The following is a 24,778-nucleotide window of genomic DNA, read 5'->3' as shown; positions in this document are numbered from 1 at the left end:
ATGAGACACTCTAATACATCTTTTGGAGCGGACCAGATGACATTCTTGGCCAGATACTACTGTTAATGGAGGATCACAGCCCCTTCGCTGATTTCATCAATTATGCCTTGTGGGTATGAGGATCCTCCCTCATCGATGGAGTCGTTGAGGAAAACACTATCATCTCTGACTCCACGGAACCAGTACAGCCTCCACCAGCCATCTCTCTGACCGTTCCAGATGGGACTCATCTTCTCAGCCCAGAGTGAGACAGAGACAGAGCCGGCCACAGAATTTGTCCTGGAGCCAGAGCCAATCGCCAGATCCGTCCCAAGGCCACTTCCGGCTCCACCTTGGTCACTCGTCATTCTGGTTCCATCGCGGACTTCCGGGCCTCCGGCTGTGCCTCAGCCCTCCACCTCTTCGGCTTTGCTGGGCTCCTCCTTCCCTCCAGCTCCTTCTATATTTTCACTCCGGTCTTCCGTCTCCACCTTGGTCTGCAGGCCTTGAACTTCTGGGCCTGCGATATCACCCAGGACCATCGCACCCTCAGCTCCACCTGGGTCTCACCTCTTCTGGCTATGCATTAGTCAGTCGGCCCCCGGCCACTGCCTGAAATGTCCATCAGGGCTCCACCCCCCCTTCTCCAGTTCCCTGTACATCGCCAGCTACTCATCCACCTCCAAGAACCCCCCTCCACCGTACACAGCTGGACTGTTTGTGGTGCATGGATGTGGCTTTCAGAAGGATTTGTTAGTGCACTTGTTAGTTTTCATTTTGTGCTTGTATTTCTATTTCCTGTGTTCCTGTGTTTTTTTTTTTTTTTGTGACTTCCAAAACAAAATCAGGAACCTTTAAAATAACAATTTATTATTATCAAAATAAATACATTCTTAATAAAGAAAGAATTAAAATTAAGTAAAAGAAAAGTGTTTTTATTTCATAACTTATATGAGATTATTGTAAAGCAGGTTGCAGAAAGCATTGAAGTTTGCACAGAAGCACGGTATACTATTCGTTGTAACATGATCCGTCTGAGGGTAGTTGACAGAAAAAGTGAGGCACAGAAACAGTCAGAGAGTATTGTCTCTTGTTTTCCACCTGAGGGCTAAACGCATGACACAGCTGTCATTAAAAGAACCCTTTTACTGCATAAATTTTAAAACCACTAATACTTTACTCAACTGTCTTTCTCAAACTCTCAAATGTCAACAGACAAACATTCACACCCTACAGGAAGAGCACACACTCTTTTAACTGATGATGTTTAGGCGAAAATATGTGCACAATTCTGTGTAAGAGGCTGTGTAATACTCAGATAGAAGTATTGATATAGATAGTAGTACTGTAGTATCCAGATCAGATGAAGGACCACCTGTGCCTAGACATGACCACAACGCAGCCCTGAAGTGTCAGCAGAGACCGTGTTAACTAGACTATCCCCTGCGAAGGCCTCCTCGGGCCTCCTCCCCTTCCCTTTCCCTCTGATAAAAACATTCTCAAAATGATTCCCGTTCACATGGATCTGCGGAAACAACTAAAAACGCTGTATTATGCATGCCAGACAAGTAATTTGGCAATGTCACTTTGTAAAGAAAGACAATGTGCCCACTCTTATACGCATTCAAACATGCATAACTATAGACTAAACACAAAATACGTATGTGCATGCCATCACCGTTTTCATAGATTCACGTTTTTGAAGTTTACACGGTGATGATGATGGTATCGTTTTCAAAACTTGGTTTCAAAAACTTGCACTTTGAAACCTACTTCAAAGTTTGCGTTCTCAGGCCACTGTTGTCATGTAAATTAATGTCCAGAACGAAGTAAAAGTTTTCTGTTTTCAGTTGAAAACAGTGTTGTGTAAACGGCCCCTAAGTTAATAACTAATGATTTTTACAATGGAAATGAATTAATGAAAAACGTACTTAAACTGGACAATGACTTTCTTCTAGAGCTGCAGTACAACTAAAACAATCTTTGTTCCATTAATTTCCTATTATCACTGTAAAGCTGCTTTGAAACCATCTGTATTGTAAAAAGCGCTATATAAATGAAGGTGACTTGACTAGTACTGATAGTTGGAAGCATTATCTAATAAGTCAAAAATCTTATATATTATGTAGTTAAACAACATTTTCTCAAAACTCTGTGTATAATATATATGTCCGATTATGCTCCATATTTAAAAAAAGGGTTTGTTCACATCCCTAACCTTAAAGGGATGGTTCGTGGTAAAATCAACCTAGGGTCCTTTGCACCATGACCTCGAGCCAAACACCCCCCAGACACCTTTTTTCCCTTGGTTGAACATTTTTAAAGTTAGAGCTTATTTAGAGAAATCAGCCAGGTGGCTTAGTGCAGGCGCTAATGGATCCTATGATGTATCTCGTAAATTACCCCACTAATAATGCCCAGAATGGTACCAAACTTAAACAGTAGTACAAATAGGTTCTGTACTCATAAAACAAGGCATTGGAAAGTTTGTAAGTACATCAGGAGTTTATTTAAATAACACTTGCCTGACGGCTCATGCTACTGCTAACTCGGACGTCGAGGTCACTTCAGTGGTTTGGGAAAAGCATGTAAAAGTCCTGGGAGAAAGCGATGCATAAGGATGTAGTACATCATAGGATCCATTAGCGCCTGCACTAAGCCACCCAGCTGATTTATCTAAATAAGCTCTAACTTTAATAATGTTCAGTCAAGGGAAAAAAGGCTTCTGGGGGGGTGTTTGGCTCGAGGTCATGGTGCAAAGGACCCTAGGTTGATTTTACTCTGAACCATCCCTTTAAGAATGAGCAATAGGAGTAGTAATGCTTGCTTTAGCAGACAGCAGTAAATATATTTAATAAAGCAGTCCCAGATTATCTGGCTGTTAATGTAAATGTGTTTTTCTCTGTGTAGTGCTGTCAAATTCTGGTAGTGAATGGAGTGGATCTGGGATTACGGGACCAGGATGGATTCTCAGCAGCAGACCTAGCTGAATACAACGGGCATCAACAGTGTGCCAAGTACCTCCGCACTGTCGAAAACATGGTGAGATACGGTACAAACACAACCAAGTCTTAAACAAGGGATGTACAACAAAAGAAATGTTAAAATCTCATCACATATGCTCACATATTTCTGTTTACATTCTTAGTACTACAAAATATGTTAATAATAATAATAATAATAATATATATATATTAGTATAAGTTTGCTTTTTATGTATTTTTTATTTTACTTTTCTGTGAGGTAATGTGTTCAATTATGGGATTACCAATATAAAAGATTCAATTCTAATTGTGTGCACACAATTTTAGCCTGTTTCTGTATGTGTAAAACTTTAATGAGGAACCTCTAATTGTACATGTAGGCTATATATTATAAGTAGGTTGTTGTGAGTGTGTAGAGAATAATTGCATGTCCCCAGTGTAGTGATGTGGTTTCTTGCCACCTCATCAGCTGCAATCTCATTTGTCACTGCCTGTAATTAACTTTGTTTATCAAAAGGAATTTATTCCTTTAAGCACTCTCAAAGAGTTCATTAAACAGTTACAGGCATCTTTAAGCTCAACCTTCCAAATAAGTGCCACTAATCTATGCCTAACAATAACACTAGCTTTCATCTCAGAGTGTGGAACACAGAGTCTTGTCACGGGATCCTTCAGCAGATCTGGAGTATAAGCAACCTGACTCAGGCCTCTCCTCTCCCAATGCCACCCTGCCCACCACAGCCCCCCCTGCAGCCCACTTTGACATCTGCTCGCCCTCCAGCTCGCTGTCCAATTACGACTCTGCAAACTCCAGCCAATCCAGTACTGGAGAGAAAAGGAGTGGCACGCCCCCCTCAAGAGTACCAACAGGTCAGAGAAACACGCATTTATAGCCAACATATCAGTCATTTGATATTACACTGTAAAAAGTGACAGTAAAGACATTTATAATGTTACAAATGATTTCTGTCTCAAATAAATGCTGTTCTTTTATACTTTCTACTCATCAAAGAATCCTGAAAAAAATGCATCACGGTTTAATATTTAAGCAGCACAACAGTTTTCAATATTGATAGCAATAAGAAATGCTTGAACACCAAATCAGCATATTATAATGATTTCTGAAGGATCATGTGACACTAAAGACTGGAGTAATGATGCTGAAAATTTAGCTTTTCCATCACAGGAATAAAATACATTTTAAAATATATTAAAATAGAAAACAGTTTTTTTTTTCTTCTGTATTTTTGATCAAATGCAGGCTTGATGAGCATATGAGACTTCTTTCAAAAACATAAAAAAAAAACTTACCAACCCCATACTTTGAACCTTTTGAACCATTTATTTTATATCATTAACTTGATACAAAATGTTCTCTTCACATCTCCTTTATTCCTGTGTTTTGAATAGAACTCCCTCTGAAATGACAAAACCCCAAGTTCATTGCTCATATGTTTGCTCAGTGCAGTATGATTGAAGCATTGTCTTAACAATGGTGGGAAAAGCTGAGCTCGCTGAAGCAGAACTCATTCAGAACCATGTTGCCATAGCATTGTCCAGGAAACCTGCTGTGAGCCTTCCCAGTAATGTCCTCTAGTGGACACCTTTGGAAACAGTAGACAACAGTGGTATAGATTTCACTAGCAGTCAGAAGTTTGGACACACTTGACTGAATTTATGTTTTTATGATCTTAATGAAACCTTTTGATTTATTTAACATTTTTCACCACTACAACATTCCCATACTTACATTTTGTGTTTATAATTTTGATTATTTATAATGATTATTATTCTAAAATGTCGAACAATGGTAACAATTAGGAATGAGGTGTGTCCAGACTTTAGACTATTATTGGTATAGTGAATATTATTAGGTTAGTGTAAGCACTGTGAATACCTTTCATAAATATAGAATGCATTTTGCTAATCTTTAAAATAAGATAAATAAGAGTTTTTCCAAGTGTGACATACTCCAAAGTCTAAAATAAATAAATAAAATGAACACATTTATTAAACAAGAACTGAAAAAAAATAATTTTATTGAATAATAATAAGTAAAATATATTACATATTAAAATATATTACATAATATATTATATAAAATATTTCTCAACCTAGTAGTATCCATAGCTCTACCTCGGTGGGCGTGGTTTAGTATTGAGGGAAACAATTACAGTTACCATAGTTAGCCATTCACTTCTGTGGCTAAAATAAAAATATCCAAGAAAGAAAGAAAGAAAGAAAGAAAGAAAGAAAGAAAGAAAGAAAGAAAGAAAGAAAGAAAGAAAGAAAGAAAGAAAGAAAGAAAGAAAGAATTTTAAAATTACATAATAAATACATAAATGAAAAATAACACACCAGCCAACTGAGTAAAAGTAGAAAAAACTGCAGTGAATACAAACAATTTAGTGACAAGATTATAAAAGACTATATTTATAAGAGATTTATCCTGTAAAAATATCACATTAAAATATCATTTTTATAAATATAATATGGTAATAACGTTTTTTTTTTTTTTTTTACATTACATTACTCTATATTATATTTTATTTACTCTATAAGATTTTGTGATGTTTGACTAAATCAATTTATAACATGTTTTATTGCAGGAGGTGCAGATTCAACCATTACAGACATGCAGACCTATATGGACATGCTGAACCCTGATGTAGCAGGAAGCTCCCAGAATGCAAAAGAACCTGCACACCTGCCGCCCCCTCCAACGTTTCCCCCACCCCCTCCTCCGTCCGATTCCTCCCATATACCACCCCCCCCACCTGCCTACCCCCCACCCAAACCACCTGAGGAGGAAGCGTCCGCCGAATACTTGAAGGTGAAGAGGAACCTTCGTAGAGTGGAGAATGAAGTTGTCAAAAAAGAGGTATGCTATACATTTTCTTGTTGTTTGCGCATCCTCCTTTTAGGATCCCCTTGTTTAAAACTACAAAGCAGAATCTGTAAACCAGTGAAAACTATTAAAGAAAATATGTTTTCAAAACATTGATCTTGTTGTAATATCTTTAAAAATTGCATTTTAATTCATCTTATAAAATATAAGAGTTTAATGTTATACGCATATACTATACTAAATATACTTTCAGAATGTCCTCCTCAGTTCCCAATGACTCATTCTCATTATAGGGATAAATAAATAAAAAAGTGTGACTTTAGGTCATGTCTGTTAAGGCATCTATATGCAAATATACATATTTATACACTGAACAAAATTATAAACGCAACACTTTTGTTTTTGCCTCCATTTTTCATGAGCTGAACTCAAAGATCTAAGATCTTTTTCTATGTACACAAAAGGCCTATTTCTCTCAAATATTGTTCACAAATCTGTCTAAATCTGTGTTAGTGAGCACTTCTCCTTTGCCGAGATAATCCATCCACCTCACAGGTGTGGCATATCAAGATGCTGATTAGACAGCATGATTATTGCACAGGTGTGCCTTAGGCTGGCCACAATAAAAGGCCACTCTAAAATGTGCAGTTTTACTGTATTGGGGGGGTCCAGTTCGCCCGGCGTCCCCCCGGGTTCAGCGGCATCCGTTTCACCTCAGTAGCTATAGTAGACGTCCCTGTTCTGTGTGCTGAGATCGCAGTCCTACTGGTAAAGGATGAGATAGAGCCGGTCCCTCCAGCCGACATGAGGTCAGGGTTTTACAGCCCTTACTTCATAATACCCAAGAAGAGTGGTGGGTTAAAACCAATCATGGATCTGCGTGTTTTGAATCGGGCCCTTCACAAGCTTCCGTTCAAGCTTGCCTTTCTATGGGCAAGTCCTCCTAGAACAAGTGTCCAAGCATGTTGTTGTCTCAACAGATGACACCACCACTGGCTGGGGTGCCGTATGCAACAGGCATGCTGGCTTGGGCTTGTGGACAGGACCTCGACTCCAGTGACATATCTATTGCCTCGAGTTGCTAGCAGTATTCCTTACCCTCCACCGGTTTCTACTGTGGCTGTGGGACAAGCATGTACTGGTCCGGATAGACAACACATTGACCGTTGCATACATCAACCGTCAAGGTGGTCTATACTGCCGTCATTCAGATTTCGGGCGAGCTCAATCATGCAGCCGACATGCTCTCACGACAGCTCACACTCCCGGGAGAGTCGAGACGCCACCCCCAGGTGATCCAGCTGATTTGGAGGCGCTTCGGAGCTGCTCAAGTAGACTTGTTTGCCACTCCGGACACGTCCCACTGCCAGTTGTTCTATTCGCTGACCAAGGGGACCCTCGGCATGGATGCACTGGCACACAGTTGGCCCCGGGGCCTACGCAAGTATGTTTTCCCCCAGTGAGTCTACTCGCACAGACCCTGTGTAAGGTTAGGTAGGACCAGGAGCAGGTCTTGCTGGTTGCGCTGTATTGGCTCATCCGGACCTGATTCCCAGAACTCTTGCTCCTCACGACAGCCCCTCCCTGGCTCATTTTCCTGACGAAAGACCTTTTTTCTCAGGGACAGGGCACCATATGGCACCCCAATTCGTCAGTCTCTGAAGTAACTTGCAGTGACTGACTGAATGGGAACATGTAGGTTACCTATTGTAACCTGAAGGAGGGAACTAAGACGTTACGTCCCGTCACCACAATCCCTGTGTTCACCGCTGAGCGGCTGGGCACTGGCTCGGCTCCTCAGCGAAATAACTGAAGGAGTACAGAATACCGCACGGTTTCTTATACCCGCAGCATGGGTTCAAAGTCCATTGGCCGGTTCTGTTGACACTCGAAGGTGATAGGGCTCTCAGGCGAGATCCCAATTAGTCAGTCACTGACGTAACATCTCCATTCCCTCCTTCAGGGAACGGGGGTTACAATAGGTAACCTAGACGTTTTCCTCTTCTTCGACTTAGAAAGGCATTTGGCTTATGAGCCCTTATAACTGAAAGGCTTGACTTAAGAATTTGACTTAAATTGATAAGCTAATGTTCAGAAACACAACATAAGATCTGAAAATGCATTTTATGACCCTTTTAAAAATAAGATCATTGTTTATTTCATCTAGAGCTACACTGAAAATTCATCCATTCGGAGTGCAGCGCACATGGCCTCTAGTGAGTCATCATCTGCAGTGTGTTCCTACTGATCAAACAGATATGAAGCCATGAGGATTAAAGTCCTGAGTCACAATGTTTATTCATAGAATATAAAAGAGTGTTATTTGTACTAATGGACAGTATAGAATAAAAGCCTTTACATGAATTGCTGTATAATAGTGGACAAGAGTGAGTAAAGCTATGATCCTGTATGCTTATATACAGGACTCATACATTTTATTGTTTCTTATGCATGTAAGGCTCACAATCAGAACAGAACTGCAAATGAACATGTACCACAACACAAAAGGCAGCCCAAATAAAATGGAGACTGATTTAAAATGCTTTACATAGGCAACTCTGCATGGCACGCAAAACAGCGCTACTCATGTGAAGTGCTTCCTGAATTGATTCCATATATCCATATATCACCAGTATTCTGTATCTGCAAACATACAGTATACTTGTGTAGGGTGAGATATATTATTTAGCAAATCCCAGTTTCTTGATTGGTTGTATAGTCTCAAAATGTAATCTATATTATTGCCCAGTTCTAATCTTCTAAATGCGACAAGGCATAAAGATATTAATATTATAAACATTAACATCATGATTGTCTGTAAAGCTACTTCGAAGTAATGTGAAAATTGCTATACACTTAAATTAGACTTGACCTAACAACACTAAGCATAAAAACACATAAATTACGCAGTACACATTTTGGATGAAATACATGTAATAATTGAAATTTGTTTTTGTTTTTTTTCAATACTTTCAAGTTTTGAATCAAATGTATGTATATTTATAATCTACATTTCTCTTGATTCATCTTCCATCTAAAATTATTTTTTGAGCTTTTCGAAGTGCATTCTATAAAACACTTAATACAGAAATAAAACAGGTTGTGAAGGCCTTTTAATGTTGTCTTTAAAGTCATGAGTTGACTAGATATTCAGCTCACTAGGTTGTAGAACAGAACTAAAGATTCCAGAATATTTAATAATATTTCACTCACTATTATGATGTTAATGACTTAACATATTTTAAAGTTAAAATAAATGCATTCAAGCAATGTGATATAATTATACAGCTCAACAAAGACCAGCTTGCCGAGTTAGTTGCATCCCATCTGAACCTTGTGTAACTAAATATTCCACAGAGCTTTAGTTATTCTGCGTATAGGCCCATAATAGCAAAGCATTCCCTGTGGATTTTACATCTAATTAACACACACTTACCACAATCTCATCCTTTTTTAATTGGCATGAAATACAAATGTAGGTGTAAGATAACACCTCAGTTAGCTTTGACAGTAAATCAACACAATATGTTCTAATTAATCATCCATAAACTTAATCACAGCGGTTTGTCACAAATAGCACACAGTGGTGCACAGCGGCCATTAGAAAGCTGGATAATCAGGCCAGCAGTGCATCTTCTGTTGTCTGGCCAACAAACTTCAATCTGTGCTAAAAAAAACACACAACCCTGAGCACACTAATAAACACAATGCGGCTAAGCCCAGAGCAGGTGCACATACACGATATGGACTCAAACACTCGTATAGACAAAAATACAATGCTACTTTTGTGTTCTCGTTAATGAGGGCTTCCATTAGCCAAGCTGACCTTCCAAAGGCTCTATTGATGCATTGCATGACATATTTGACATTAATTTAACTAATTAAACTGTCAGATATGCCAGCACATCCCAACACACAAATTCTCAGATCATTACTGGGAATTCAACTGTACAAATGGTATCTTTGGAATATGAAGAGCAGATAATGCACTTGTTGTCTGGCCTGTTTGCTAAGCATTTGAAGTAATAGCTTGTATCTTCCTATCAAACCTTTTTTTCATGATTACCATTGTACCTTATGGTGGACTAACTCATGAAAAAAAAACCATCAGAACTTAACACTTCACTTAGTATGCAATAAATATATGTATTCTGAGGCTCCAAAAATGAACTATACACTTAAAATGTCTGAGTGTAATTTTTATTCATTTTCATTGGCTTGCTTCACAACACATTTCAGTTTATATTGTGATTGTAGTTTTAAGCCTTACTCATCTCGCTTGCACATAAAGAGATTCAGTATTCCTCAAAATGAATAAAAACAGTGAAATGTAAACTCAGAAACTTGTGCAAAAATATTAAATAAGAATTTTTTTTTGTATTTAATCTTACTTTGTTAACCATTGTCTTTACTGCCGCTATATATAATACTGTGGGTTTGTTTAAATGTACTTTTAGTACGATTGTTTTAAACGTATAAAACTGCGCAGCATTAACCCACCAAATCATTCGACAAATAGTCACATATTACACATTTCACTTGCCTTGCAGCTAATTCATTACGATGACATAAAATAGTGTGATCAAACGTACAGGTAATACAAAAACGAATTTATTAGCTGATATAGGCTATAATTTATATGATTCGTGAATTCCATACATCTCTGGGTGGTGAAAACTACATCTCTCATCGTTCCACTCTCCTTCATAGCGTCATCAAGCTTCGCCTTCGTTATTGTTTTGAAAATGCGACTTCTGGCGGCGAAAAAATTACAGATTGTACCTTTAACAAAATTAGTATTGTTTAATTATCTCATAGTAAAGGAATTGTAGGAAATCATTGGTTATAATGAGTTATAGTTGAGTAGAGTAATACTTTATGTTACGACCTCTCATAAAAATATCAGCTCGGAGAGAAGAGATCTATGTAGCATAAACAAGAACGAGGAAATAGCGAAGTCGCTCAAATCTATTTATTCACTCACTCACAACAGACGTCACAATAATAACGAACATACCAACCATGGAACGAAATTGTACAAAACAGACAACAACTAACAAAGGAAAAAACTAAATACAAATATAAAGACACTTGTTTGCTTAATAAAGTCTTTCAAATCAAACGTCACCATTATAAAAAATAATAGGAATCAAGTAAGCACACTCCGGACCTATCTACCCATCCACAAATCTAACTACAACCTTCCTAATCTTCAGAGGGTTACCAGTTAAGAGAAATAAATCTCTTCCCCGGAATACCTCCAAAAATAATAAATTAAAACAATAAACTCAACACAATAAACAGTAATCCGATGGAAGGTCCAACGCTAAGCACGGCCAGCTGGATCACTCTAAATAACCGGAGCGTCAACTTACCTTATCCTTACAATACGTCTAAATTACTTCAGGATCCCGGACGAGCCCCCACTTTATTAGTATTGTTTAATTATCTCATAGTAAAGGAATTGTAGGAAATCATTGTTTATAATGAGTTATAGTTGAGTAGAGTAATACTGACTAATAGTAAATAGTTCTTACTTTAGATTAGGTCATGGAAAAAATGGGAAAATGTTGAGTTATGTAAATTTTTTAGTACATTTTGGCACTCTGAATTGATTTGTATTTTGAACAGTTGGTTTGGTCACATCATTAGAAGTAAGTGTGAACAATTTCAGTCGTTGTGTGTAAACGATGACAACTGTGTTGTAGTTGTGTTTAACTTTTGTCTGCCTGTGTTTAGCATTTTGAAACATAAATGCATCACAGTGCAAATTGTGTTTTAGTGAGTGAGAAAGTGTTTAGAGTTTTGCAAAAAGATTTATGTAGGTTTATTCGACAAATTGGTTTAGACTTTTAAGAATTTGGTTCAAAGAATGGGATTTAGTGTTTTAGCAATTCAGAAAAAACTGTAATATATTAACAATGTAGAGACTACAATATATTAACTATGAATTAACTATAAACTAATAGTTTGTAAGTACTTTATTACTGTATACTTTTACAGTAAGTGTTACCAAACTTTCTTCTCCTTGCGGCAGCGCAGTTGAAAGGATTGTTTGAGTTGCGCCCTCTACTGTGTACAGACGTGAATTAGCATTTCCTTCAGCCTGAGGCTTCTTCATTTCATGGTTGGTGTGAAAGGGTCTTTACATTTGCCAAAATAGAACTTTTGTTTTTATTTTTGTTATTAAAAAACAAACAAGCAACCTCCATCCTGGTGAGAAAACGTAACGCAAAAGTAACATGATGCATTACTTTCCATTGAAAGTAACTAAAACAAACAAGCAACCTCAACCCAGGTGAGAAAACGTAATACAATAGTAACATGATGCATTACTTTCCATAAAGAGTAACTAAGTAATGAAATTAGTACTTTTTGAGGAGTAAAGCAATATTGTAATCCATTACTTTTAAAAGTAACTTTCCCCAACACTGCAGTGGCATCCATTACTACTTTATCCACCAAACATAATGAAACCTTCAGTTAGACCCTGTCTATGACTTCTGACCCCCAGAATGACCCTCTGCCTCATCCCTGTCTCTCCTCTCAGACAATATCTCTTCCACTGGGCCATAGAACAGAGACGGTGATTAGTCTCTAGAAGAAAAATTGTCCCTGTATGTTTAGTGTATCCTAGGGATGTGGCAACCTTTGCAACTTTAGAAAATCCCACACTTTTTAGGAGATAATAATTGCTAGGGGTTCAGTAGCACATATGTTGAAAAATTATCCCTCAAATTTCAATACATGTAAAAAAGGTGTTGTTTACCGTAATGCTCTTACTTCTAAGAATCACTTACTAATGTTGTCCGTCTATCCAATATAATTCCTGTCATGATGATTTAGACAGGTCAAATACATTTTTTTGTATTAATATACAAACTTAAAAATACAACCTGAATTTCTGCCATTTAACCCTCTGATATGCCTTGAAATTCTATTGTACTGCAATGTTAAAAGGAACTGATGAAAAGTTAAAAACGTCAAGTCAACATGATGTATTTAGATTTTTAAGTTATTTCAACTACTGTCTTAATAATTGTTGTTAGTAACACATGATATATAATTATGTAACAATTTAAAATAATCATGATTACAGGATATAGTTTGTAAATATAACTCAGCACTTGACACTTGGGAATTCTGCTTGTCTTACATGGGTTTTTATGTAGTTTCAAGTAATTCACATTTCTTAAATATTTGTGACTCAATAGGTCCCATAAACTGGAAAATATGTTATACATTATATAAATATTTCATAACCAAATCATGACTAATTCAGTACATAATTAACTACACAGAGCAAAAAATGTAGTCTCCTTCTAATGAAAATAAATACTTTAATAAGACATGAAGAAATCTTCTAGAACCTGTCGTCTAAAATCATATGCAGTCTGCTTTTCCTTTTATGGTCAAAGACTTTAGGTTACAGAGCTGCTACTCGTATATGCAAAGAGAAATATAATACATACTGTTTATTTTTCGCTTATTCTCACACAAACATTTATCAAAGTTTGGAGGGGAAAATGAAGAAACACTGTATATAAAAAAAAAAAATCCCCTTGCTTGAATACCATGGTAAAACAAGTATGCATAGCAACCGCATACTGACAGTTCTGGGTTGTGTTTAGTGTAGTTCAACTCGCTCAAGGTTAGTTTGTTTATAGAGCTCTAATATATTTGAATACCACACCATTTAGTAACTCAGGCCCATATTAGGCTATGATTCGTTCAACTTACACTAGAATGTTATACAAGTTCACCTGAGTTCACTTTCAGGCTTATTTTTAATACAAGATCGGCACTTCATTCAACATAATTCTTATACACTTCGTGTTCTTATACACAAAAGATTCGCATTATGTTCTATTTCTAATTTACACTGTTCTGCTACACTCTTATCACCCACTGCCACTTGTTATTTTTGTAAATCAACTACCTTTGAGAGAGAACTCCACTTTTATTTGTAATCAGATTCCCTTCGGTGGCCGGTGTGCATAATGCAATCCTTCGACCGGTGAGAAAGCCGAGTCGGAACGGCCATGCTTAGCCACTGTGTCACAATGGTTTGCATAAGAGCCCATGAGCGCTGTGACCTGTGGTTGGTTAACAGGTAAGCAGTGAAGTCATGGCTCTGGGATGTGATTGTTTGAAAGGGGCGGGGAAAGGCAAGTCGTGTGTCAGGTAGAATGACTCACAGTAGAATGGAGATCCTGTGACACCTGTGCATCTACCGGCTCTCAGTTTAAACCTTCGCGTAAGGTGACAGCACTGTGGAAAGAAATAAGGGCAGTCAGAAAGGGTAAGACTGCTATTCAGTGTTATTTTGTTATGAAATAATGATGGTGGCAAGCGTTAAAACTGTGTTGGTTTGGTTTAGTTGTATTTACTGAAGCTTTGCGTGTAATTATGTAATTATGCAGCTGCAAAAGGCGTTTTTGTCAGGAATGTTTTCCAGACTTTCAGTATTACTTAGGTTTAGTTATTATAAGATAATGTAACCTCTGGCTGGTTGGTTGGTTGGTTAGTAACCTGTGATAACCTAGAGAACCTTTCAAATGCATTGAATGCATAATCAGATATACGTTCAACTGCATTCTGCATTCATTTTCTTCACTCAATTTGTCTTCATCTAACCTTACTGCACACTCTTTAAATCAGTCACATTTGAGTCCCTGTGTGTTTCAAAAGCCTGAAGAATAAGTATTGGTGACTGGTGATGAAAAATTCAGCAGGTTTTAAATAGGCTCAGGTCCATCCACATTGTATAGAGGTCGGCTATAGCCTTTCAAGCAGCGATTTCCCTGAGGTATGATAATCAAACTATCTGCATTGGGATGAATCGAGTTACACTGGGAGTAATTCTGCATGAAGGACAGTGCTTTAGACAACAATGCAAATTGGATGCTGGAAGAACATGCATGGATAATACCATTCTTAGAGCTGGCATGAGACATAAAACCCCTCATATTCAAATTCATTGTAATAGATGTGTGGATATGCTTTCAGGTAGAGATCATGCTGTATTCCTTTTTTTATATCCAAAAATAGACGTGTTTTTTTTAAATTATTTTATGAAAGGTACATTTAATGTTTTAAATCACAATATAACATCAAACAACTGATTAATGTCTCATACTTGGTGCTTTTCTTTAACTATTCTGTGACATTATGTATTTAGAATTGCATTGCATAAGGTTGATTACTATGCAAATTCAAGGACTTTGCATTAGGGAAATCTTGAGAGAAAACAAAGCATTGCCTTTTTTGTGTTGGAAATTTCTAGAACGTCTTGAAAACACGTCTGAGATTGCTCTAATGTAATTTCTGTTGTTCTTTGTGTTGTTAAGCCTTTACTAAAGGCAGGTGATGGTTTTAGATCAGTGATGAAGATTCACTATCATACACAAGTGAGTGACAGCTGTAGAAAGTGAAACCGTTCAGTGCATTGATACTGAAACAACATACAAGGGGTCAGACAGTCTCTCTTTTAGCCTACTGTGTTGTTTGCCTTCTACTAAGACGGTGAGGCTTAGAAATCCATGTTACAGTTCAGCTTTTGTGCCATGAAAAGTCTTTTTGTGTTCAGGTAAATCAGCTGGTCACATGAGGCTTTTCCACATAAACAAGGGGAATTACTGAGAGTTTATGTGGCTTAATTTGTCAGGTTTTTCTAAAGTGGAGCAACTTTAATATGGGATGAAACTTAAATTAATAGTCTGTTTCAGATTACTTAGAATTGTGTAAAAACACAAGATCTGGCATTTGTTTGTGGCATTTTCAAGCAGTGCTATCAACAGTGGGAAGGAGAATTGTCAAAATCTCACACTGACACTAAAGCCTGTCACATACAAAGTATATAATCTTTTTTAGTATTCATGGCGTGCGTGTGGGGGCGGGAAGTCAGTATTCAAATATGTAAGGTGACGTGTCATTTCAAAAAGTGACAGCAGCTTCAACAGTGTTGCTTAATTTTCTGCTATACTTATTCAACTTATTCTTATTCAAAAGTAATTTAAACAATATTTGTAATAATTCTTGTATTATAATTATTATTCATATGTTTTTTATAAACACATAATATTTTAGATATTTCATTTGCTACACCCCTCCTCCAAAAAAAACAACAACCTTATACACATTTATTAAAAAGAGTATAAAAAATGTTGACCAGTTCCCTAAAATATACAATTTTTAAAATAGACACTGTATAACGAGTGTAAATGTTACAAAAAATGTTTGCACAATAATAATATAGGCGGCGATGTGTACATGTTAATGTTCTGTCAGGATTTAAAGTTGTTTCTATAATGTTGGAGTTTTAAGGGTTACCATTGTGCTGAAGGGTAGGGTCTGTGGTTGTGTGTATGTCAAGTTTTAGCTCAAAATACCCCACATATATTTTTATATAGCATGTTAAAGTTGTCACTTTTTGAGGGTGAGCAAAAACGCACCGTTTTTGTGTCTGTTCCTTTAAATGCAAATGAGCTGCTGCTCCCGGCACAGAGGGCGGAGCTACAATAGCTTGTGTCCTTTTACCTCACACAGACATGCACTGGAAATTTCAAACCGAAATATAATTTCAAGGCCTTTTATGTTCAAACCAAAGTCAGAAAGATGGAGAGACTCAAGAAGAAGTGAACATGTAGACAACATTTCTGAATGGTTAGTTGGTGAATTTATGTAGCTTATGTGTAGTTATCTTCTAGTCATTGATTAGCATATTCTGTTCTGATAATCTATAAATCACGTTCCCGGGGGCGGGTTTATGTAAATTTTAGGGTTAGTGATGATGTCACTAACCTGGGAGGAATGTCGTGTAGTCCCTATACCAGCCTTTTGTTGTAGTCCTTAAAAAGCTATTTCTTTAAAATAAAATATCTCCCTTTGCTTTGAACTTTGAGCATTGTAACTTTGCAGATGTTGTTTATGCTCAAACAGTATCATTGCACATCAAATAAAGTTAGAAAAGTGAAATCATATTCAACCACCCCTTTAAATTGATGTTTACTCGGTTCAGTTAAGTTTTAGTCACTCTAAGTATTTGAGTAGAGTTTATAGTGTAATTTAATAATTTTTTTTTTTTTTATGGACTCTTGAAATAGGTTAACAGTACTCATAAATATTGTTTTTTAAACTTCAATGGTTTAAACGTTTCAAGGGAAACCAAAAATGTACCTTAAAATGTAATTCCTCACCCTCATGTCGTTCAAATCCGTAAGTCTTTCGTTCATCTTTAAAACACAAATGAAGATATTTTAATTAAATCTTTATTGAAAGTCCACACAACTACCTCTTTGTTACTTCGAAAAGTTAATAAAGAGATTGTAAAACCAATCCATATGAATCGAGTGGTTTAGTCCAAATAATCGGAAGAAACACGATCGCTTTATATGATGAATAGATTTAATTTAGGCTTTTATTCACATTCATCAGCTCACACATCAGTTGTGGTAAACGGAAGCTCAAGCATGTTCGCTCTATGTGCAAGAACCAATGAGGTTCATTCTTCATCATGTAAGTATGGTTGGGCTTCTGTTTATGTTCGCTGATCAATGTTTATATTTGAGTAAAGCCTAAATTCAATCTGTTCATCATATAAAGCGATCGAATCTCTTCAGAAAATTTGACTGCTCAATTCAATATGGATTAGTTTTACTATTAGTTGATTAGTTGAAGCAACAAATTGATAATTGCGTGGACTGTCAATGGAGGGACAATTTTAAAATATCTTCATTTGTTTTTTGAAGATGAATGAAAGTCTTAAATGTAGGGCAGGACTTGATTTTGTTCATCTGGAATTGATTGGATCATTGGATCATTGTTGTTTGCATCAATCTCATGTGAGTAACAGGTTTTCCCGCCCTTGCGCCAGTAAACATGTCTATATACACACCTTACGCGAAGAGAAGAGATGTTGTTGCAAGAGGGAGTTATTATTATTGAAGAATAATACAGAAAAGGGCACATGCATTTAAAAGAAAAAAAAATGATTCGTCAATTTTGATTTTATGGTGACTTTCACTTTTGGGATTTTACAGATATGCAAATATTACTGGTAGGGCCGTAGACCATAGGCACGTTCCCTATTATTGAGATGAAGTGATTGATTCGTATGATTTTCTTTCAATGACTGATTGTTAAAATTCTGCATTTTATTTTGTTTCCATCTCTAAACATTTCGGCAGGAGCTGAATCCTGGCGAGAGCCACGAAAGACTTAGAAGAGTCGACTCTAATCGGAAGTCTCGCAGCTTCAGCAAGCAGCCCAGCACTGGGGATTACTACAAAACCCTGGGTAGCGATACCACGGACCAGTACCCCAACAGAGTCATGGCACCCAACGAGGAGGTAAAGCCATTACATATTCATGTTCATATTTTTTTCTATTTCAGTAAGAGGATGAATAGTTATCTGTATGCTTGCTACATCTTAAATCTGGACTCAGGACTTGGATGTCAAATAATATCTGTAAGACTAACAATGCCACAGAATAAAAAAGTGGTGAAAAGGTTATACTTAGGCAAGTGTTTAGTAATTTTTTGTGATCTCAGGTATACAGAGGCCCCCAAAGAGTATTTGGAGACTTAAATACCTCTCAATGTCATTTTATTAGATAATGAAATAGTAAGTGTCATCTGCAAACAAATGCTGCTTTTATGGCAGAAGTGTGTCCAGATGTGTGGTTTGTTACAATAACTATAGACATTTTCACTAACGTACGACAAACACAACCTAATACTTTTTTTTTTCTAAACAAATGCTTCATAGTTCAATTTTGTTAAATAATGCAAAGGCATTTAAACATTTTAAAGTTGTATTGATCATGCAGTTTGCTTTTTTATCATTTAAGGGGGTAGTATTATGTCCTTTTGCAAAGTCTTGATTTTGTTTTTGGGGTGTACTAGAATATGCTTTCATGCTTGATTGTTAAAAAAAAACATTCTTTTTCACATATTTTACATTATTACAGCTCCTCTCTCCCCAGTCTATGCTGAACGTGCTGATTATTTCCTGTTTCGATGAAGCCCCTCCTTCTGAAATATGAAATGTGCTGTGATTGGTTAGCTAGCCCAGTGTGTTGTGATTGGTTGCACTTAGCGTGTTCAGGAAATGTCACGCCCCTTGCCATAACCGCAAGCTCTACTCAGATGTAACTATTTAGGATGGCGTCAATTTCAAACCAGTTCAAGCCTGTTTCAGACTTAAGAATGTTAACAAACAAGAGGATCGTCCAGAACGGATTTCATGCACGGATTTTGCAAGCACAGATTTCACAGGACTTTTCAGAGTGTTTTTTTATTTTGTTTATTTTCTTATACATTTTAGATCTGAATTTAAACACCATTTAATGATACATAATACAAACAGTAATCAATCACAAAATCATGGTTAATTTTGCTAAGGGGCGGTGAACAGCCTTACAAAAAGTGAGAGCTTACAAAAGCTACAGTACAGTGTTTAATATAAATTTGAACCACTCTAAGTTCATCAGCCTTTGGAAGGTCAAATAAATGAGTTTCAAACAGTGTCTCTTTGACATAGCAGCAGCTCAGCCAGGCCCTGTCCCCTTTTTTGCGCATTTTGTGGGCACTGATTATTTAAATGAGTCAAACTGAAAAAGCAAAATAGGACCCCTTTAAAAAGCTTTATATGCTTGTATTTCATAGTTTTTTATAATATCCTAAACAATGCAAAGCACAAACACTTTGTCTTTATGCATTTCTACACTAAAATGCTCACACTTGCAAATAACTGAATGATAAATGTATCGATAGCAGGAAACAATGCTTTACATCATGTGACTTGGAAAACCACAACCATAATGGTTGCCAAAAATACAAAGCAGCTGTTTCCTGGGCAGTCAGCTGTCTTCTTTCTAAATGAAGCTGGTTTCACTTCATCACCTGTCACATTGCAACATAAATCCATGCAAGGTGTGGCATCCCAGAGCTAGCATTGCAGTTCAACATTTATTGTAAACACATTGGGCTACTGGGTAAACAGTACTGCCTTTTCTTTATTGTTCTATGTATTGTTCTTTATTGTTCTGACGACTGGGCCTAGAAGTATTGTGTTTTCCCCTGAACTCTCCATTTACTAGCACAGATTTCTCCTATTATAAATGAAGGATGACTCATGGGAAAGAAAATGAACATTTACATTTCAATCAACCAATCCGTCAACCAATCAATGTGAGGGATAGATTTACAGTTAAAGTCAAGTTTAGGCTTAAAACAAGAGTTAGGGGCTTCTACGCCATTCTTATTCATCTGTCATTTCCCTCTGATTTTAGGGATAAGTTATGGGTAGGGTCAGCTTTAGGGGTAGGGATTTAGGGGTTAGGACTATGTTTTTGGACAGGAATGTTGTTCCATTCTCAACAAAATACATTGTATCAAACCTGTATGACTTTCTTTCTTCCATGGAATGAAAAAGGAGTTTTCTAGCAAAATGTTGAAGCTGCTCTTTTCCAAATTAAAGTGAACAGTGACCACATATGCTCCTGATCCCTGTCCACTTTTATTATTTGAAAAGCAGCTAGGATTGTACATTTTAAGAAGATTGTGGAAACCATTGGCACCATAGGGTAAATAATGTCAAAAATGTGTTACATTTTTATTTCTAAACTATAAAATATTGTTTTGATGCAAACAGGTCATTTCGGCTGTACAGCAGCTCTAAAAGAAAATAGTGTCATTTAGTGGAGGTCTATTCAGTGTTGATTCAGTTCTGTTGTAAAGATCATCCATTATTAAATTAGTTCATTTAATCTATAAAGCAGTTCTGCAGAAAAACAGTGATGTCGTCTTCCAGGGCTACATTTCCCAAAAGTACTGTAAACTTTGTGGGTGGGTCTTGGGCGCCGTTGCTATTATACCGGCGGGATAAATTACTCTTGCGCCCGACGCAAATCTAAAATGGGTTGGTCTGACTCTGAAGTAGCTTCATTATTCATAGGTGTGGTTTGGGCGTAACGTGAAATAAACCAATCAGAGCGACATCTCACATTCCCTTTAAGAGCAGGCGCGCTTGTTCTATGGCTGATTTGCCAGGCGCGCGACAGGAGCGGTTCACAGCCGAGGAGACCGACGTTCTCGTCAGGGCCGTAAAAGACAGAGAAGTGACATTATATGGGGATGGGAGAAACCCACCCAAATTAGCTTCGGTTAAACAGGCGTATAAACATTTGGGTAAATGTGTAAGCTAGATTTATTTTTTCACATCTTCATGGACACATCAATGATTTCTCTCTGTGTTAATAGTTTTCCTTGTAATAATGTATGGTTTTCTAAAAATGAGAACTGCTGCGTCTGTGTGTAGATGAGATAAGCAAACTGTATGCTACATTGATTATTGCCAAGCATGCGCCCTTAAAATAGCATATGAATAACATGCGCAACGCGCCACTGACTTTAGACTAGGTTTTTCCTGGTCAGTGGCGGAATAGTTTTGTAAACCTGCAAAATAGCACCAGGGAACGTTTGCACCGGAACACGCCTCCTCTTTGTGCTGAACCGCCCCCGGGAGCGCAAGTTAATTTCCTAATTTACCGACGTGCATCCGTGGAGGGAAAAGTCCGCTTTGCGCGGGTACAAAATAGGAATGATACATGCGTCGGTGTACAAAGTCAATTGCGCTGGGTGCAAGATAGGGCCCAGAATATTAATAGACGGTTAGGTTATGGTTATGGTTATAAGGGTTAGTAGAATAAGTTGACATGTACTTGCTTACTTATAGTCAGTAGAATGTGTGTTGGGGGACTATCAAAATAAAGCGTTATTATTATTAAGCAGACAATCTGCTAATACTGACTAGTACTTGACACGAGGTTGCATAGTTACTTATAGTTAGTAAGATGTCTAAAGTGGACTAAATAAAGTGTTACCAAAAGGTAACAAAAAGGTCCAATTTCTGTTTATTTTAATTAATCCTAAGGAATTTTTGGAGAAACATCTGTCATATCTAGAGAAAATATTTTGCAAGATATCAGCATTTCATATAGCCCCTATCTGCTATTGGATCTAATCCTCATTGAGCCAATTAGATGCCCAGTGGGGCATCTGGCCACTTGATTGAACCAGATGGTACTCCACATGTCCCTTTGGGGAAATGACCCATTAACACGGACATGCATGGGACATGAAACGCACCATATGGTGGAGATAGTGATGAGGAGGAGGAGGGGAGGGGAGGGGATAACTGGCACGTGCGTGGCACGCGTCCAAGAGGTGGGGGTGCATGGGCTGAAAGGTCAGGGCTTGTTTACTTGGCGTCAGTCGATAGGGGCGGGTGGTCTCTAGAGATTCTGAGTGTGAAGGACTGCAGCTCTTAGCTTAGCAGATGTCCTGTCATTCCAGCAAACCACTCAATTAGATCTAATTGTGTATTCACCAGTGGTAATGCATACAGCGAGATGCAGTGGGTGGTATGTGGGTCAGATTAAGTGGTTTTGGGAAGTATATTTGTTATTTTATTCAGCCTATGATAATTTTAGTGTCCTTTTCATTTAAAAGGATTTTCATTTCGTTCAATCATTAAATTGAACTTTTAACCCTGTAAAGCTTGACATATGAAATAATAGTTATCAAAATATTTAGAAAAAATATTGTAAAAAATTTTTTTTAAATAAACAATGTATTTTGTATCAAATTTGATACATTATTACTTTATGGCTCATATAGTATGATATACAGTAGGACAATATGGAGCTCACACTTGAAGAGGGGGAAAAAGGTTTTATTCAGAGGACCAAACTGAGCAAAAATATGCAGTTTGGTGCTATTTATATAGCCAAAAAGTAAGACGAAATTCAGAGATCTTAATAACAGTACAGCAGACTACTATAATATAGTAAACCTTAGTTGTTTCAGTCCAGAAAGTGTTCATATTGAAATATTACTGACAATATAAAAGTTATTCTTATGTTTATTTTATACAAATCATTAAAGATTTCACTGCAAAAACATCACCGCAAGAAGGGGACATTTTTAGAATTATACAAAAAATAACTTTTAGTGAACTTTAGTACTTGGTAAAAAAGTATCATTTACAGGCCTGAAGGCATGTACCTTGATCAGGTTGATAATTTAGAGGCTTTATAAAGTTACGTAATAAATATGATACATTAGGCTTTAGGGTTAATAAAATAGATGACAGGTGACCACTTCAAAACATGTTCTGGCTAGTTTCTGACACTTGTGTCACCTAAATACAAAAAGTAATGTACTTTTTTTAAAGTCCCCCTGTAGTCAATAATTGTATCACTTAAAACTCATCTTTGATCACCAAAATTACATATTTAAAGTTTATTTCCTTAAAAAAAAGAAAATTCAGGCATTGAAATAGTTTGAATGTAACTACACCCTTGCCCCATTTAGTATACACGGTTCTATGAATGTGCAAATTAGCCCCACCTCCACTCACTCACACCAGCTCAGAGATTCACACGTTGGCGTGATTGGTCACAAGGTAGTCTGAGACGTCAGAAAGACCAGTGATTTCAAACTGCATTTTTGAGACTGTTCACTGCAGTTTTAAAGAGAAAATACTCAGCAATGGTGTTGACTTTGCATTTGCACACGATTTGTCTTAAAGCACATTAAAAACACTGACTTCATTAACGTGCAATCTGGAAGTATAAAAGGGTGCCTTGCAAACATGACAATAGAATCGGGCATTTATATAGCGCTTTCATATGTACTACTGTACACCCAAAGCGCTTTACAATCATGTCAGGGGATCTCTCCTCAACCACCACCAGTGTGCAGCATCCACTTGGATGATGCGACGGCAGCCACAGTACAACGGCGCCAGTGCGCTCACCACACACCGGATATAGGTGGAGAGAGGAGAGAGAGTGATAGAGCCAATTCAATGTAAGGGGATTATTAGGAGGCCATGATTGGTAAGGGCCAATGATGTGTGGCCATGACACTGGAGTCAATGACACAATCACCTTACATCTGAAGGGACTGTTTGGCAGGCAGGCCCAGAGGCATGGCGAAAAGATGTCTCGTTCCCTGTTCTCAGGAAACAGAGGTTACAGTCGTAACCTAGCCGTTTCCTTTCGAAAGGGAACTCGCACTGCATCGATGACGCTTTGGGGAATGATATACCAATGCCACTGTGCTAAGGGGAGTGCATGCCCATTGGCAGTGACAACTGTCAGAACCAGCAAAATTTAAATGAAATGCCAGAACCACTCACCCTCAGGTCACACTGGGCTGTCAGTAACAGCATTCCTTATGGTCATAGCCCAAGCTATACGCTTCACAAGAAAACCTCCATAAACTTTGTTTAATGAAAGGCCTACCTGGGCCTGCTCAAGGGCCTTGGACCACAGCTTCAAATTAGAAGGTGTCCCTTCTAGGGAATGTGGCTAGGAAACCCGAAGGAGCCCCAGCCAATCACTATTCAGGGTAAAATACTCACCCGAAATGCCACCAGGAAGGCCTGACCTGGAGTCACTTACATTAGACACAGACCTACCCAGTGCTTGTGTTTCAAAGCAATGAGGAGGCCTGAAAAGGCCTAAGAACTGATCTAACTGGGAGGCCTCACGAGAGGCCTACGACCGTCTGACCAGACTCAGGAGGCTGAGTACTCATAGTGACTCTCAGTGAGGGGAGCACATGGCCTGCCTGGTAGTCAAACTTCTAGCTGATGGCAAGTCTATTCTGCTATGAACACAACACCGTTGGGAACCATACTACACCAACTCAAATATTGGGGCCACCCACAGGAGGCCTCTTGAGGTTGGCTACCTGTTTGCAGCTATGTCCCACAACGTTGGGACTCTCTTCAGAGGAGGCCTGTTAAGGCCTACTACCAGTCAGTGAGTCTACTGCCCAAACTACTAAGGCCATCCACCTGAGGCAAGCTGGCCTGAAGAGTCCTTTTTTGGGAGCTCCCAGTCAAGGAGGCCTGCTAAGGCCTACTACTTGACAGCCAGCCTTCGTTGGCAG

General features: G+C 37.8%; 1 protein-coding gene across 2 annotated transcripts in view; it reads left to right on the top strand.

Moving 5' to 3' along the window:
* Window positions 1-24,778, top strand: part of espn (espin) — a 79,291-nt gene that overhangs the window by 25,679 nt on the left and 28,834 nt on the right. For both annotated transcript variants that reach the window (XM_084389561.1, XM_084389560.1), the window contains exons 5-8: window positions 2,890-3,021; window positions 3,602-3,833; window positions 5,573-5,844; window positions 18,000-18,161. In XM_084389561.1, the coding sequence (XP_084245687.1) occupies window positions 2,890-3,021; window positions 3,602-3,833; window positions 5,573-5,844; window positions 18,000-18,161 (798 nt within the window). The remainder of the gene's footprint in view (window positions 1-2,889; window positions 3,022-3,601; window positions 3,834-5,572; window positions 5,845-17,999; window positions 18,162-24,778) is intronic.

The sequence above is a fragment of the Rutilus rutilus genome (genome assembly GCF_951802725.1).
Source record: "Rutilus rutilus genome assembly, chromosome: 19".
Taxonomy (NCBI): domain Eukaryota; kingdom Metazoa; phylum Chordata; class Actinopteri; order Cypriniformes; family Leuciscidae; genus Rutilus; species Rutilus rutilus.
This window is presented reverse-complemented; position numbering and strand designations above follow the sequence as displayed.